The 15,762-nt window shown below is 40.5% G+C and overlaps 2 protein-coding genes across 2 annotated transcripts; one reads left to right on the top strand and one right to left on the bottom strand.

Moving 5' to 3' along the window:
• The first annotated feature begins 7,635 nt into the window (after nucleotides 1–7,635).
• Nucleotides 7,636–12,927, top strand: lrrc59 (leucine rich repeat containing 59). Its single transcript, XM_049014536.1, has 8 exons — nucleotides 7,636–7,849; nucleotides 8,136–8,239; nucleotides 8,489–8,548; nucleotides 8,682–8,840; nucleotides 9,816–9,920; nucleotides 10,617–10,689; nucleotides 10,904–11,080; nucleotides 11,935–12,927. The coding sequence occupies exons 2-8, from the start codon at nucleotides 8,141–8,143 to the stop codon at nucleotides 12,177–12,179; spliced, it is 918 nt and encodes a 305-aa protein (XP_048870493.1). The 5' UTR covers nucleotides 7,636–7,849; nucleotides 8,136–8,140; the 3' UTR covers nucleotides 12,180–12,927.
• A 361-nt stretch (nucleotides 12,928–13,288) lies between these two features.
• Nucleotides 13,289–15,730, bottom strand: nat9 (N-acetyltransferase 9 (GCN5-related, putative)). Its single transcript, XM_049014539.1, has 7 exons — nucleotides 15,481–15,730; nucleotides 15,155–15,248; nucleotides 14,698–14,807; nucleotides 14,316–14,456; nucleotides 14,153–14,212; nucleotides 13,950–14,044; nucleotides 13,289–13,739 (listed from the first exon to the last, which is right to left on the bottom strand). Exons 2-7 carry the CDS (start codon nucleotides 15,229–15,231, stop codon nucleotides 13,584–13,586), a joined length of 639 nt encoding a protein of 212 aa, XP_048870496.1. The 5' UTR covers nucleotides 15,232–15,248; nucleotides 15,481–15,730; the 3' UTR covers nucleotides 13,289–13,583.
• Nucleotides 15,731–15,762: the final 32 nt, after the last annotated feature.

Genomic DNA, 15,762 nt, shown 5'->3' with positions numbered 1-15,762 from the left:
AACTGGACCATAACTCCTCAGTTAATCGTTACTCTCGGGGTTAAAGGGTGAAAATCGGGATTGCATCTTAAAATTATATGTCTGGGGAAGTGGATAAAAAAACCCGCAGCATTTCATTTTTTGTTAGTTTTTGGAGAATTTCATGATATTTTAAGTCATTAATAAAAACCATTAACGTATTTTAAAGGGTGAAATCCGGGACTGCATCATAAAAATTCACGTCTGGACAAGTGGATAAAAAAAACTTCCACGGCGTTTAATTTATTATTTTTTTCTTTTAGTTTTTTGGAGAATTTCATGATATTTTAACTCATTAGTAAGAAATAATTTTACTTGTTTTTCTATTTTCATACTGTTTGAAAAAAGATTAAATGTAACGTGTTTTGTAAATTCAAAAATACTTTATCTACCAACCAATTATAACGGTTTAGATAAATAAATATCGAACGAGCATTTTAGAGTTAATATAACTTACTCCACCAGTGTACCACATTTAACTGATGCCCAGTACTCTGGAAATATGTTTTGCGCGACCCAGTAGTTCAGTCATGCTATTGGGCTGCTCTGGGTAGGCAGAAAATAAGACTCATTCTGTCGTGTCCTATACTGCCACTATGTGGTAAAATGTTAGTACTGTCATGCCTACGTGCGTTAGTTTCACCTGTTTAAATTTCAGCTTAAGTGTATAAATATTAAGAAAGAGTAAATGCCGAGGGTTAATTGTTATCCCGAACAAATTAATTTCCTGTGAAGCCCCCCACATACCCCAAGCGCTTTGATGGAGAGGACAATTACGATCGTGTTCACATAACTATATCACAAATGATGCAAATGAGTTTTACTGCTTTTACGTTTTGTGTATATTTAATTCACTACATTGGGCACGAGATGTTCAAGGTCTGTCAAAAAAACAGTCATTGGTTTTACCGTTTAGTACAATGATTAACTTCTTCTGTTGGTAAAAGTAATGATGTTTTAAGTGAAGCTCCATTTCACTACAAAAGAAAACAATACTGTCCGCTCTGTGTAACCTCCATATTTTGGATCTCCTTCTCCATTTTTGTCTAACTCTATTTCTTTGTTTCTGTTGCATCTGTGGTGTGACTTACTTTGGACCTGTAAGTCACACTAACGGACTAATCCTAGAGAGCTCTCTCTGGTAAGAGAGATCATGTTTTTGATCATGTTGTTCTGCTTATGATAGTGACCCTGACTTTGCTTGTCAGTTCGGGCTTTACCCCCAGCTGAGTTGCCTGGCAACCCCCCCCCCCCTGGCCCCGGTGGGTTAATGGTAGAAAAGAAAACGTAGCAGACTGTGCATGGTTGGTGCCACACCTGGTAATACATTTAAATCTGTCTGGTAGCAGATTTAAATACAACTTAGGAGCTGAGGAATGTGGAATGAAAGCGGATTTAAAATGCAAGTGTCATTTGAAACCCAAAAAGGTGCACACAATAGGGGAGGGTAAATGTTCACGGTCCGTTTTATGCTGCATTTAAAACAGAAAACATGGAAATAGAAAACCATCATTAAGCTAATAACTTACAACTGTGAATGTTGCCACCTCACTGTCCTGATTGCACTTGACACAAAGAAGCTACCTGCATTTTTGTTTTTTGAAGCTCATTTTTGCACCAAGCTACCTAATTGTCAGGTTTAACCTGACCCAGCTAGCTTCATCCATTTATCACATGGACACTTGCATAAGATTCCAGAATGAAATGATCATTTTTCTAGCGGTGAGATGTTTTATATTCATTTATTCAATGGAAGCTTCTGTCCAAAGTGATAATCTTGGAGTGCGAGTGCAGGTTCAGTCAGCATCCATTTCAGCTGAACTTCTTATGGTTTACAGCTTTAGGGATCCAATAATGGTGTGATTACTCTGCCAGTCATGGGATTCAAATCCTCAGACTTCTGGGCATGGGTACATGAGACATGGCCAGTATGGGGGGCTGGAGTAGGTTTACAGGATAAGGGATTTATTTGCCCAAGCAGAGGTGGACAACGGATGCAGTTAAGAGAAACCACTAAAGGGCCAACCGAAGTACAGGAAAAAGAATAACACAGGTCTACAAATCTTTTTTTTCAGGTGCCAAGGTTTTTTTAATGGATTCAGGGTATTATGAGGGTGCTGAAGTCAAACATCCCATTACTTTTGCTGCATTGCTCTGGTCTTTGAGATAATGGATATCCATGAAAATAATACATTCGCCCAATGTGACTTGTGTGTGATAACCAATGCAATAGCTCTTGGTCTGTCTTTTGACTCTTTAATGGTGTCTTAGGTAATGAAATATCCCATATAATGATTGTGTATTTCAATTTGTAGGCCTACAATGCTATAAAAGCGACTTTCTGAAGCCAGAATTCAACTGTGAATTTGCAGAGGAAAGAAGTCGGCTACAGTATAAGTTTGTCAACCCAGTCTTGGTTTATACCCAAAAAGTTCTGTCTTAACAAGTATATAAATACATGTAAAAATCATGACTTCATCAAGAAGAGCCTGCATCAGCAATCCTGCTGTATTCTGCTACATCTATGGGGAGAACATGGCTGAAAAACAACTAAACAGGCAATTGCTTCAAGTACATTTGTAGATCATTCCCTGGACTGAGCATGGAAGAACTAAAAGCTGGAACCTTTGATGGTCCTCAGATTCGTAAACTCAAGAATGATTCCAATTTTACCAAATGCATGAATGACACTGAGGCTTCGGCCTGGAAGAGTTTTGTCTCTGTTATGAATAACTACTTTGGTAATCACAGAGCAGACGATTATGAAGAATTGGTGCAAAATATGCTTGCTAACTTCAGAAATTTGGGAGTTGATATGAGCATGAAGATGCACTATCTCCATAGCCATTTAAACAGAATTCCAGATGGAGACTTCAGCGAGGAACAAGGCGAGAGGTTCCACCAGGATATGAAGGTGATGGAGGAGAGATATCAAGGCAGAGGGGACATACACATGATGGCAGGCTGCTGTTGGAGTCTGCAACGTGATTGTCCTGATGAGAGACATAAAAGGAAATCACATAAACAGCATTTTTTGAAGGATTAACATTAATAACAATTAATAAGTAATTACTATTGTATTAATTAATCAAATCATGCATAACTTTTCCCTGTTACTGTTAGATATTTTTTATTTCTTTTTTGTATAATATTAGACTGTTTACTTACTAGTTGTAACTAAAATAAAAATATTGCAATTCTGAATGCTTCTGGATGTTGCGTTAATTAACTATTAAATATCTCAGAAACTACAGCCAATCTGCCAAAAGTCATATTCTTAATCAGCACTATAAACTTAATATAAAACTTTTCCGACATCTTTGGCACCAAAATCACTGTATACCAGTGTAATAATCAAAATCCTACTTTTGCAAAAAGAGCACAAACAAAGAAGAGTGTTATCGCCTTAATGAGCAAAAAACAGATGTCAAGCTCCAACACAGAGCCCTACTCTCTGAAGTCACCCTTTGGTAAAGAGGCTCTAGTCTGAGAGCAGTCCATACACACAAACGCACCACTAACTGCTTCCTAATCAGCTACAAGTTATACCACCGCTCAGCGGGAGGCCAAACGCAGTTGCGTTAATCAGCACGTTCCTCCTCACAGGTGGGTAGTTCTACAACAAAGGCCTAAAACCACACCATCAAAAACTAGAAGGACTCTGATAAGATAAGCCCACTTGCCAGCAATAAAGTCTGTCCACCTGTTCAGCTCATTCTACTGAGATAGGCCTACATTTTATTTTCTATTTTAGAATCACAAATGTTAGATGTTGAAGACAGATATCCATCCATTGCAAGTCTAGTAATAGCAAAGAAAGTCTGCAGGGTTCCAGCTGTAGTGTGAGTTTTTTTCCAAAATAATATTCGTAACAAAAACACTCTGGTAATGTAGCACATTATATTTGGCATTAAGTTTAACAAAAAACCATGTATTTAATTGAAAAATCCATGAATAATAAGAAGCACAAAGGACCTTAACTAAAAAGTTTAGTTGCATTAGGTTGTCAAGTGAGCTGCAGGAATTAACCCACTGTTTGTAGGATATCTTACATGTATTTTTATGTGGCACCCAAACAGACCATATTTGGAACCTAACGACTTTTGTTCAATCGTCATGATGACAAATAAACCATAACTACTTATAAATATTATTTCTAAAGGTTCCTTTCAACTTTAATGTGTGAATTGTAAAGTCAAAACTGCTGTATATGCATGTACATATTTGTCTATCAGTCATGAAATCAAGGGCCCTGTGTGAGTAGAAAGCTGTAGTCATGATCCCCACCAGCCATCTGGACACATTTACATGCATTTATCTAGCAAAGGCTTTCATGCAAAGCATTGTAAGCGGGTTCTGGCAGTCCGTGGGGCTCATAGCATCAAGAGCCCAGTGGAGGAAACACTCTGCTGACCACAAGACTTGAAGTGGTGACCTTCTGATCCTGGGCGGGGCATCCTGAGTCGCACACCGCTGCACATGGATGCATGACCCTGAAGAGTTAAAGATGCACTTAGACACAATCAGGTACAGTACAGAGAGTGAAGGGGGTGTGGAGTCCCTCTCTGATTGAACCCTGTCAAAGTTTGTAGTTGCAGTGTGTGGCCTGGCTTCAGCAGAACTATCATATGCCCACTGAGCAAGGCCCGTAAACCTCTGTGGGAGCCACTGCTGGTGGCTTCCCTTCACTGACAAGCTTGCTCTCACATACATGTCATGGAGAGCAAGATGGGGTAAGAGAAAAATTTTATTAGCAGTAGTAGTTAGTCAGCCCTAACCAATGAAGTCCTACCAACGGAAGTCTAAACATCTCAATGCTGAAGATTAGACTGACCTGTAACTTTTAAGGTTAGTGGTATCTAGTGAGAAAATGTGTGATATGCATGAAGACAGAAGCAAGTGAGTGCTTTGGCAAAACAGAGATTAAAACATCTGAAACCGGAGAAGAGAGCTTTGTGAAGTTTTGCACCTTCTTGGCTTTTCGGCAACTAAAATATGGGAACAAAGGCAGCTTTGTTCCACTTGTTTTTGCCAGCTGAGGTTCTCAAGCAGCTACTACTAATAATTTAGTTGAGTCATTGTGATTCATTGCGCCTCACACACTTACCTCGCACAATTAGCTTAGCTAGTGGGAATTTCGTGCTCTGCTCACAATGAGAAGGCGGGCCCTGTTTCACACCATCCGCTTTGTGCAGCCTGTCCTCTTCTTTCTCACAAAGGATAGTGTTTCTTTCTTCAGCACTGCTTGAAAGGAGTGAAACTGGCCTTCAGATTGACTATGCCGTTGGACATCTCTGTCTTGCTGAAAAACATCACTGATACAGTAGGTTAGAGGAAAATGCTTCCAGCACCTGCCCTTCGTAATATAAAAATGCAGCGTCAACAAAATAGATATTGGACAAAATCTACTTCTTTTTTATTCTCTCCAAAGCAAATATTTTTATGTTACTTTTTGTCCTAAGCAAAGGCATGTGCTTATCGGCAAGGTTTGTGTGTGGACCTTCATTTCTGCCTATTGCATTGTAACCTGTATTTTCATGTCACTGAAACTTTTTTGTGGCCATCCCAGTGGACAGGGAATATGATCCACAAGTTCGGGATACACCTCAGACCCCCACTGAGGCTTGGAAGCCACAGTAAATGGTAGTTTTGAGTGGCAGGATGAATTATACCTTCTGAATTCTAATAAATTATTAATTAGCATTTTAACTGGTGGTCATAGAGAGTTTTATTTAATAAGCAATCTAAAATACAATACAATGGCGAGATGATGTACAGACTAAAGTTATTTGTGCAGCAAAGTGAACATGTGCAGTGAATTCCAGTATAATCATACATATGTGTTCAGAAGGACCAGAATTAGTTTGAGTTGGGAGGCCTTATGCCCTGCGTGTCCAGCAGGGAGGGTGGAGGAGATCTGACACAACGCTCAGCCGCCCTGATCACCCTCTGCAGGGCTTTGCAATCCTTTAGAGAACAGTTCCCAAACCATACCGTAATGTTCATGGTCAAGATGCTCTCCACAGCAGTTGAGTTGAAGGTTTTTAGGATCACTGGAAGGTTTTTAGGATCACTGGAAGGTTTTTAGGATCTCCTCAGCTGCCATAGGTGGTTCAGCTGCTTTCTCGCCCTGGTGACCAGATTGCTGACATGTGAATGTCAAGTGAGGTCCTCAGTGAGCAGAACCATAAGGTAGTTGATGTTGTCAACCAGCAGTGTAAATAATGTAAATAGTACTGGATTTGTCGTGTATTGTGGTGTTATTTTACTGTATAGTGACGTCACATGTAATGTTGTAAATAGTGATGTGTGTGTACCCCCCATGTGTGGTGTGAGTAGTCGGGGTGACCAGCACGGTGGGCAGTGTGAGTACATTTGAGTTCGAGTGGTAAACAGTGAATAAATGCCGCTTTGTGACCAAAATATAGCAATGCTGTCCTCGTTATTAAAACGCGCGCCACCTTCAGCTCCCGCGAACCGATATGTTTAGGTACTATGCACTTGGGCGCGGGCCTGAGATTTTTTTCTAGGACAATTCAGCGATTTGCTACGATTATTTATACTTACCGGTCATTGACCGAAGTAAGATACGTGGCTTAGGATAAATGTAAAACTACAGGATAAATTTACAATCATATCGCCAGCTGTTTTCATAATAGTTCGTTCGCTTATGGATACATTATTAAAAGAAGAAATTATTTACATTTACGTTGTTCTTGATATGTTTATATGCATAAATGTTCTCTAGGTTTCTGTATAATTGAAAGTAGATTCTGAATATACGTAAATATGTATATATTAAAATCTTCATTTGCTAATATGTTCATATAATAAATTGTATGCAAATAGTTTGGATTGTTTTGTTGTACATATGTAGCATTCATAGTGCTCTTCGTTATATCTGTATGTTTGTCATCTTAATGCAGTCATTGTAAATAATTACATATAAATGCTGGCCTTAAATTTTTCATGTTATTTCTGAAAGACGATTCTGAAAGAATGATTACTGTCCACACTTACGTTTAGGTAAAACACTGAAATATGTAAAAACATATGTGTTATATATTTGCATATAGGTAGCTTCGTCGTCACAAACTTCGTGTTTGATATGTTTTGTTTGTTATAAATGCGACTGCTTCTTTTTTGTTAAATCTGTGTGATTAAGATTGTATCTTAAACTATGATACATGGCTGACAACCGAACATCTTGTACTAACCAACCAGTTCCCACGTAAAGAGAAAATGGGGGAAAACTGAGTGTATAAAATATGATTTCTTTATTTTGAACAATGCATATATATATATGTCCACAGCATGCCGTAACCAGAGGTGTAGATTTCAGGTCCAGAGAATATAAATCCAGACCAGGATTTTGTTTCAACAAACCAGTTGAGCATAAAGAGTCACAGTCACAGAGTACTCAACTGCTGGGTTGAAACAAAATCCTGGTCTGGATTCATACTCTCTGGACCTGAAATCTCCACCTCTGTCCGTATAAAACTCTAAGGCTATCATGCCGTTGTTTAGGTTCGATAAGAGGACGTGTCAGAGTGCTTGAAGTGTGTTCCTCCAGAATATAGGTGGCGCCACTTCTCTGTCAGAATATACTCCCCGCCAGTGACGTACTTCTACTGCCAACTGGACTGGCGCTGCTCAAATCAATGACGTGGACATTCATTTTAACTACACTGCAAGAAAACTGTCAGAAATTGTTACACGATTGACTAACTAGCCGACCCGATAAAGTTTAGTTTACGATCATAAACGAGTAGTAATTCTCTCTAACTCACGACAAGCTGTTTTTTATTGTCATAGCACGGCAGCTTTCAGGGTGAGTGCTTTCCTTAACATGTATATAAGATTAACTAACCACCAAATTGGTGCTATTTGAGATACATAAAGCTACGATTTTAAACTCACCACTCATGTCTGGTGAAATTTTAACTGAAGCTTTATTTTTTTTACCGCGGTCCGCTCTGTGTAGTTTGTGCATGTCAGCGTTTTAGCGGCATTCCGTAGTTTCAGGTCACAGTTAATAGTTCGCTTTGAAGGTGCGTTACGAAAAAAGTACATGATACCATAATGCATACTAATGTAATTTTCTTTGTTTTGTATAGGCAAAATGAGTAAGAACAAAGTGTTGAATCTCAGGGACAAGATAAATGACAACGAAGTGGATCTCAGCCTTTCTAACTTGACGGAAGTACCCGTCAAAGAATTGGTAAATCATCTTACAGTATTCACAGCTGAGCTGAAGAGTGTGCACTCTGCATGCATGCAGCTTTACCTTGCTTTTTGATGTGGATTTTGAATTATGTTAACTTGATAATGATTTGATAGTTTCCGCAGTTGATGATCGTCCCCGACAGATTAGCTTTTCTCAGTCGTAGCTGAACGTTGTACGGCCGTGTTTGTGCGCCTGGTACTACATACAGTAACTGACGATGTCCTCCCCGAACACTACTGACAGGCCGCTTTCCCTAAAGCCACGGTGCTGGACCTCTCCTGTAACAATCTAACTTCGCTTCCCGTAAGTGCCCCACGTAAATTATTGCCATGAAAATTCCCGGTAATTAGTCTGTATGCCAAATCTAGCTACGAAACCCTGATTTTTAAGCGTTTTTGTAGGGTTTTTTTTGTGTTTATGTATGTCTGTCCTGCAGCCTGAGTTTTGCAGTCTGACCTACCTGGTGAAGATAGACCTAAGTAAAAACCAAATTGTCGGCCTGCCGGTGGATTTGGGGCGGCTTGTTGCTTTGCAACACCTGGACCTGTACAACAACAAGCTCACCTCTCTACCGCTAAGCTTTTCCCAGCTCAGGGTAAGTGATCAGTGTCCCTGCCATGAATGAAATTCTGGGGAGAAAATGCAGAATTAGCAGGCAAAGAGCGTTCGTTATAGCCAGAGTCATATTTATGAAAATGACAGTAAGGTCCTGAATATACTTCCTGTGGATGTGCTTGTGTGTTTGCCATAGACTTTATTCATATGGTGGGTGAGCGATGGAGAGGGACATGACCCCCCCATTTATATAGGGACCCTGATCCATCTCCCCCCTCCCCACACACACACATTTAAAGGGAGGAAATACAAATCTATAATAAAGTAGGGCCGCATAATATCACATCATGATATAATTGCAATTATATGGCCCATTCGCAATAATCACCGGGGCTTAAGATGATGGACATAATAAATGTCCATAATACGGACGTTTACTTATGCTCACAGTTTGGTGAACAGATTGTAGTATGGCTAAACTATTAATGAGGTGTATTGTGATACCCAAAAGTCAGTAGTCTGTATAAGGCATATCCTTATGTTTATTGAATTCGGTTAGCGGAGCACGCCGCATGCTACAGTTTTGGTAAATCATGGAAGCGATAAGCACTGAAGTGGTGGTGAAGAAAGGGACAGCCCAGCAGCTATCGCATCAAGCATGACTGGATAAGCTTAAAAGATTAGATATTTTGCTCAGTGTTTGTCTCTCCCCCCCTCCCCATTTTAAAAATCTCTCCTGCACCCTTGGATTCATTGATGTGATGCAGGCTTCCTGCTTGAATTATAAACTTTACAAGTGCAGAGAGGTTACAAATTAAATCCTGAGTTCACATAGCCTTGCATATTGCGGTGGTTATTACAAAATATGGGACTTGCACTTTTTAATGACATTTTGTCGAGTTATGCGGCATTATTACATAATACATTGTATCATCTTTCTCCCTTTACAGTTGGGTATCCTTTCTTTGTATATGGCGCTATGGTATAACCCAGTGTCTTCTTTGGTATCTTGCAGAATCTGAAATGGCTCGACCTGAAGGATAATCCACTGGAGCCTACACTAGCGAAGGTGGCTGGAGACTGTCTGGATGAGAAGCAGTGCAAGCAGTGTGCCACCAGGGTAAGGGTGATTTTGAAGGTGTTGCCAGTCAGACAGTGCAGTTAAAGTTTCCATCAGACACCACTTGGTGACAGGGGTGAAGAGACTTCAGCTGCTGCATATATTTCTGGTCATCTCTCAATCTCTCAATATTAATTAACTTTGCAAAACAACATTCTTGCACTCTGATAATTGTAGTGCAGGAGGAAGTTTTTTTCTGTTTAATCAGTGCAGAATTTCTCCTTATTCTGTACTTTTTAATTATGCATAATCATTTCCCCACCTCACTGCAGTTTACACACTTTAATATACACAGCCTCTCCAAAGATGAATTACCGGGCTCGCAGTAGCACATTAAAATAACACCATAGCAAAAGCTGAGAGTTTGTATTCATGCATACTTTTCTGTAGATTTACATGGCAATAATGGCCCCGTTTTTAGAAATGGAAAAGGTCGTGTATGGTTACATTATTTCTTTTTCTTCTGAATTAGTGGTAAAATGTCAGATACACAGATAGGTGGAGCTTGGTGGGGGAACTATGCAAGTAAAAGGTGGTCATGACTGTATAAAAGGGCTAGTTTGATTCACAGTCTGTGGCAAAAGTGGCGATTAGATCATGGCTGTATACTCCTGGGCAAAGCAAATGGGCCAAAGCTTAGTGTGCGATTAGGGTTTGGCCCTTTTATTTTTTTATTTGGAGTCTGCTGTTCTTCAGGTTCTCCAGCACATGAAGGCCCTGCAAGAGGAGGCAGACAAGGAGCGGGAGCGGCGTCTGCACAAGGAGAGAGGTGGGCACTTCTGTCCTCATATCCCCCATCTTTGTCGGGTTGGCCATACCTATGAAGTGAATGGGGAAACTCTCTGCTACAATCCTTTATGTAAATGCATCGTAACGTACAGTAGATATACGTCGATGTTTTGGTGGTAAGTGATTTGGATATAACCCCACTTCAGCTGCAGAATGCTACTGTAAAAAAAAAAACACTCGCTGTATTCCTCCAGAGAGGGAAAAGAAAAAGGAGGCCCAACAAAGGGCCAGAGAGGCGAAGGAGAAGGAGGCACGCAAGCGAGAAAAAGCGGAGGAGAAAGAGAGGAAAAGGAGAGAGTTTGATGCCCAGAGAGCCGCCCAGGCAGCCCAGGAAAAGCGGAAAGAACAGAAACGTGAAAAACCAAGACAGGGTGAGTCAGAGGGGGTTCATTCACCCGTAATTCCTCCGTAAGGTTTTAGACTCTGGAATCAAGTAGGCTGCTCTTCCAGATTATGGTGACTCAAGCGTTGTGCAGTAACTGGACAGTTTTAGAACGACACTATCCATGTTTGGGCGTGTAGCAGTCGTAGCATTACATCAGGTTTTAATTTTTTGACAGTATTTTCTGTATTTGACAAACACTTTAGAATTTAGTGATTGTCATTGTTGACACACCACAGCACACAGCGCACAACGAAATGTGCTCTCTGCATTTAACCTATATGTGACATAGCAATGGGCAGCTAATTCAGTGCCCGGGGTACTGTACGTTGTTGAGGGTATCTGTGGTGCCTTGCTGGTTGGGGATTTGAACAGCAATCTTTCAATTACACGTCCCTAACCATTAAGCCACCACTGCCCACAAAAAAAAGACTCGCTTGTCGGGGAAACATGCTCTTTATTAGTGGTCCTCAAAAGGACTACATTCGGCACCCAACGAGCACCAAAAGCCCAAGCAAATGCATGTGGGTTGCGGAAATGCTAGATATTCCTCTTACAAATCCCTTTAACAGATTTGCAAGATATTCTGTGCCTTTTTCCTGAACTTTATCTGGAGGGATGGTTTTGTGCTTTTGTTCTCATTTTGTGGCTACATTCAAGAACATGAATATCGGTCATTTTCAGTTCTGTTATCCCTGAAGTTTCTTCAGTTACCTTCCACAGCAAAATTACAGAAGGCAGAAGCCTATTTCTAGCCCAGCCTTCCCAAAATGGAGAAGGGGAAAGGCAGGACAGTGTCTCATCTTGTTTTCACACTTTTTCTCTATTTAATGATCCCTCTAGATCAGCCAGTGGCAGTAAAGTCAGTCCCAAAAACCAAGCGCTCCATCCTGGGTGTGATCCTGAAGCTGGTGGTGATGCTTCTGGGAGGTGCGTTTGGGGCAGTGGCTGTGTGTCACATGACCAGCCTGAGGAAAGAGGCAGCCTGCGCTCCCCTCAACATGCTTGTCGAAGAGGTGCTGTCCTGGGCCCAGGGGCAGGAGGTGCTGAGGGACATTCTACAGAAGTTCTCAGAGAAGCAGCCATGAGACGTGGCTCCATCCACCATCACCTGGACCCTCTGGAAGCTCCTGCATGTTGACGGAGGGTGGGATGGCAGTGCGGCTAAAATTCCTATGGAATTGTCATCTGTTTTCATTGTTTTGTTTTTAATTACTGCCAGCTCCATAAAATGACCAGAAAATGCATTAAGGCAGTTTCTGTACATCTTGTGACATTGTAAATGTAAAATTTCAGAAAGCAGAAGCAGATTATCCCTGGTGTTTAGTGCCTAGTAGCCTTATTCTTACTGTACGTCTTACCAATGATACATGCTAAAGGAAAGAAGAATGTAATATAAATTCCATAAAAGAACAATCTGGAATATTAATTGTTTTGCATGTTTGCAGTTAAAAATTCCAGTTTAGATTATTGTTCCTTAAATGAAGCAGTACCAAATTTTTACCTGATTAACTTGTGAAATGCAATGTGAATGTATGTTTGAGTCTTCCACTTGCAGAGACTTGCCTTTTAAAATACTTTACATTTAACAGCGCTATTTCTCTTCTGACTATGTGAACGAAAAAGGCTGCATTTCAGGTTTTTTCTTCCTAGCTTTTTTGGGTATGTGTTTGTGTACACAAAATATGTGCCTGGATCCACAAAAAGGGCAGAAATCTGAACAGAACACAGGTCAATTCCTGCAGTTTAGTCAGCGATGTCTAGCTATACTCAGTGATAGGTGGTTTTTTGCTAACTGTGCATGATGACCACAAATAAACTGCTGCCAACTCAAAAGCAGGTCTCTGAGTTTGACACTATGGGATGGGAGGTGCTCATCCTGGCTGTGGGGGGTGTTTCTGCATGACCTCCTGCCTGCCTGCCGTGATGTCAGCACAGTGATTAACAATTCTGGCATCCGTGACTGAGGTTGCCCTTTCAGCAAAAACTAGGACTTATGTGTGCCTTGTTCTTAATTTTCAGAGCATTATCCCAAGTACTAAAATATCCTAAATAATTCTGCATTCACTGAATTAAGTACATTGACTTTCTGCATTGTTATAACATATTTTAAATGAGATGATGCTTTTATTTTCCATGTTTTCTTTGTGTGGTGGATTTTACTTTTAGCAAACGTTTTAATTCATAGTCGAGCGAGAAAGGAGTACGTTTTTATTTTTGTAACGTGCTCAGCTTCTTAAGCAGAAATATGATCCTGGGACACAGAGCTGTTTTTTTCAGACTGCCACAAAGTTTCTAAACAAAATAACATTTCATCATTTCTTGCTTCTGATTTGAGTATTATATATGTTTGTTGATAAAAGGTAAAAAAAAAATTAAATTCTCAAATGGCAAAATCAGCTTAAGGGTACATAACTTTCTCAGTCAGACCTGCTCAGAAGTAAGTAAAGACTAACTGGCTCCAACATGACTCTGTGCCTGACAGGTGTTTGCTAAGTCACTGGCTGGCTAGCAATGTGCCTGCTCTCCTGAGCTTTGTGGTACTCCCTCTCCTGCAGGAAGCTCATGTCCTCCATTAGCCGATCTTTCAAGGCCTCGTCCACTGCCAGCTCCAGTGTTACCTCTTGGAAGACCTCGCTCACGGATATCTGCAGGCATAAGGTGGGGTGTGATGCCATCTACATTTCATGACTTCACAGCAGCGTAACAGAATGATAGCATAGTCATGCATTTGAGTTTCCCATAAAAGGGGAGTTCAGTGTTTCAATTTGACCAGCCCAAGTTACATCTACAGGATAACGCTGTACATTACTTGTGTAAGTTAAAGAAAACTGTGAACACAAAAAGCCTTACGATACCTCATGAAAATTGAACTTTTTAAACATGGCAATGCTGACTTTGTTGTCCAGGCCAATCTTGACTTCGAATTTGCGGATTCCAAGTTTGGTGACCCCTATAAACGACAAAAAAAATCTGAAATTACTGCCAAGGCAAATTGATTAGTTTTAGGGAAGAAATAAACTATCAGTACAATTTGAAAAACAGCATCCGGACATCGTACCATAACACATCATCATATGGGTCACCTCCTTTCCAAGGCCCTTTCCTCTATAGTTTGGTTCTAACGGGGACAAATAAAAGAAGTCAAACGACGCAACACAGAACTCCTCATTTACAGGCTAAAACCATTATTGCATAAGGGACAAGCTCTCATACACCACCACCTGCAATCATGATCTCCAGCTCGGCCACAGATGCCTCATTGGGGTCAATGAGAAAGATGTTGACGTCTCCCACCATGCATTCCTGCTCCTGGAATGAAGGGTCTGCCCATCGCTGCTTGTCAAGGATAATGAAGGTGCACTCTTGAGGGAAGGACAAAATAATATATTATGAATCCTGCCAATGGTATTCACTGTCATACATTTGTTTTCTATTTTCTATCATTTTCTTGCATGGATGACAATTTTTACCCATTTACCGAGCTCCCTATATTTCCAACTCCCTCAAATGCACGGCAGAAGGGTTTAGCTCTGTTCTAAATGACTTTATGTTTCAAAGAATTATGTTCACTGCACTAGAAATGTCCATGCATGGTACACGCACTGTCGTCATCCTCTCTCCAGCTCCTCTGCATGTCATACTCCTGTTCTAGAGTGAGCGGCTCCGAGGCAGTTAGCTTCTGCAGCTCTGAAGAGCACATCCACTGGTGATACCTGGTGAAGAATGCACAGTCTACATATTTACAGATACATAATGTAAAAACCACCAACTCAATCAACTGCTTATCCTGGACCGAATCACGAGGAGTGGCAGCATAAGGCACAAGGCTGGACTAGACCATAGGCACAATATATTGCAGGGCAATCACATACAATATGGGCAATTTAGAGACTGTAATTAGACATGTCTTTGGACTAGGGAGGAAACCTGTATGACAAGGTGCAAATGTGCAAACACATGCAGAGTGAAAACAGGATTTAAACACCCTAAAGGGGTAAGGTAGCATACATAAGGTTCTTATGTTCTTATTAATTTATGTATGGAATGTGCAGTACCATACCTGGGTACATGGTCTGCATTGTACGGCACTAAAACGACTTGTTTCCCTTCCAACAAGGTGTTCTCGTTTATTCTCATGACGTATGACGTTGCACCTGAATAATTTAAAGAATAAGTGATTATGACTTAGCACATGCTTTTATATGCTGGGCATCAAACAAGAAATAAATATATACATCTGCCGGTAAGCTATCACAGAACACCACATGCAAAACTGAATGGAAAAGAACACCACGATGTTTATATTACATACAAACATAAAATTGTAAAATATTAAATCTATAATAACCAAATATTAGTTTGTAAGATAAACTGCTAGCCACGTACCTACAGGGCTGCGTTTAAACTTTGATAAACACTTAAGATATATAGCTTGCAATAGCTAATGAAATAATATCCAAAACGCCCAGGCAACAGATTAACGGCATTATGTGAAAAAAATAATTGTTGGTATCTGTAAATCATAAAGGTGATATCCTAACGTCGATATCCCATATTTAACATCCAGGTAATCAGTGCCTCCATAGTTTCGGAACTAATCGGGAAATCGCGGCTGGCGTTCGTACCCATCATGCACTGCGGGTAGCTGCGTGCGCGTCACTGTTTTCC

Source organism: Brienomyrus brachyistius, chromosome 5 (genome assembly GCF_023856365.1).
Source record: "Brienomyrus brachyistius isolate T26 chromosome 5, BBRACH_0.4, whole genome shotgun sequence".
Classification (NCBI taxonomy): Eukaryota; Metazoa; Chordata; class Actinopteri; order Osteoglossiformes; family Mormyridae; genus Brienomyrus; species Brienomyrus brachyistius.
Note: the sequence above shows the minus strand (reverse complement) of the source record. Positions and strands in the feature narration are given on the sequence as shown.

Coding starts and splice junctions, on each gene's coding strand:
- lrrc59 (XM_049014536.1), top strand. CDS start 8,141: ATGAGTAAGAACAAAGTGTTGAATCTCAGGGACAAGATAAATGACAAC. Junction 8,841..9,815: donor TAAGCTTTTCCCAGCTCAGG/GTAAGTGATCAG, acceptor GGTATCTTGCAG/AATCTGAAATGGCTCGACCT. Junction 11,081..11,934: donor ACGTGAAAAACCAAGACAGG/GTGAGTCAGAGG, acceptor TGATCCCTCTAG/ATCAGCCAGTGGCAGTAAAG.
- nat9 (XM_049014539.1), bottom strand. CDS start 15,231: ATGAGAATAAACGAGAACACCTTGTTGGAAGGGAAACAAGTCGTTTTA. Junction 14,808..15,154: donor AATGCAGACCATGTACCCAG/GTATGGTACTGC, acceptor ATTCTTCACCAG/GTATCACCAGTGGATGTGCT. Junction 14,045..14,152: donor CCATATGATGATGTGTTATG/GTACGATGTCCG, acceptor TGTCGTTTATAG/GGGTCACCAAACTTGGAATC.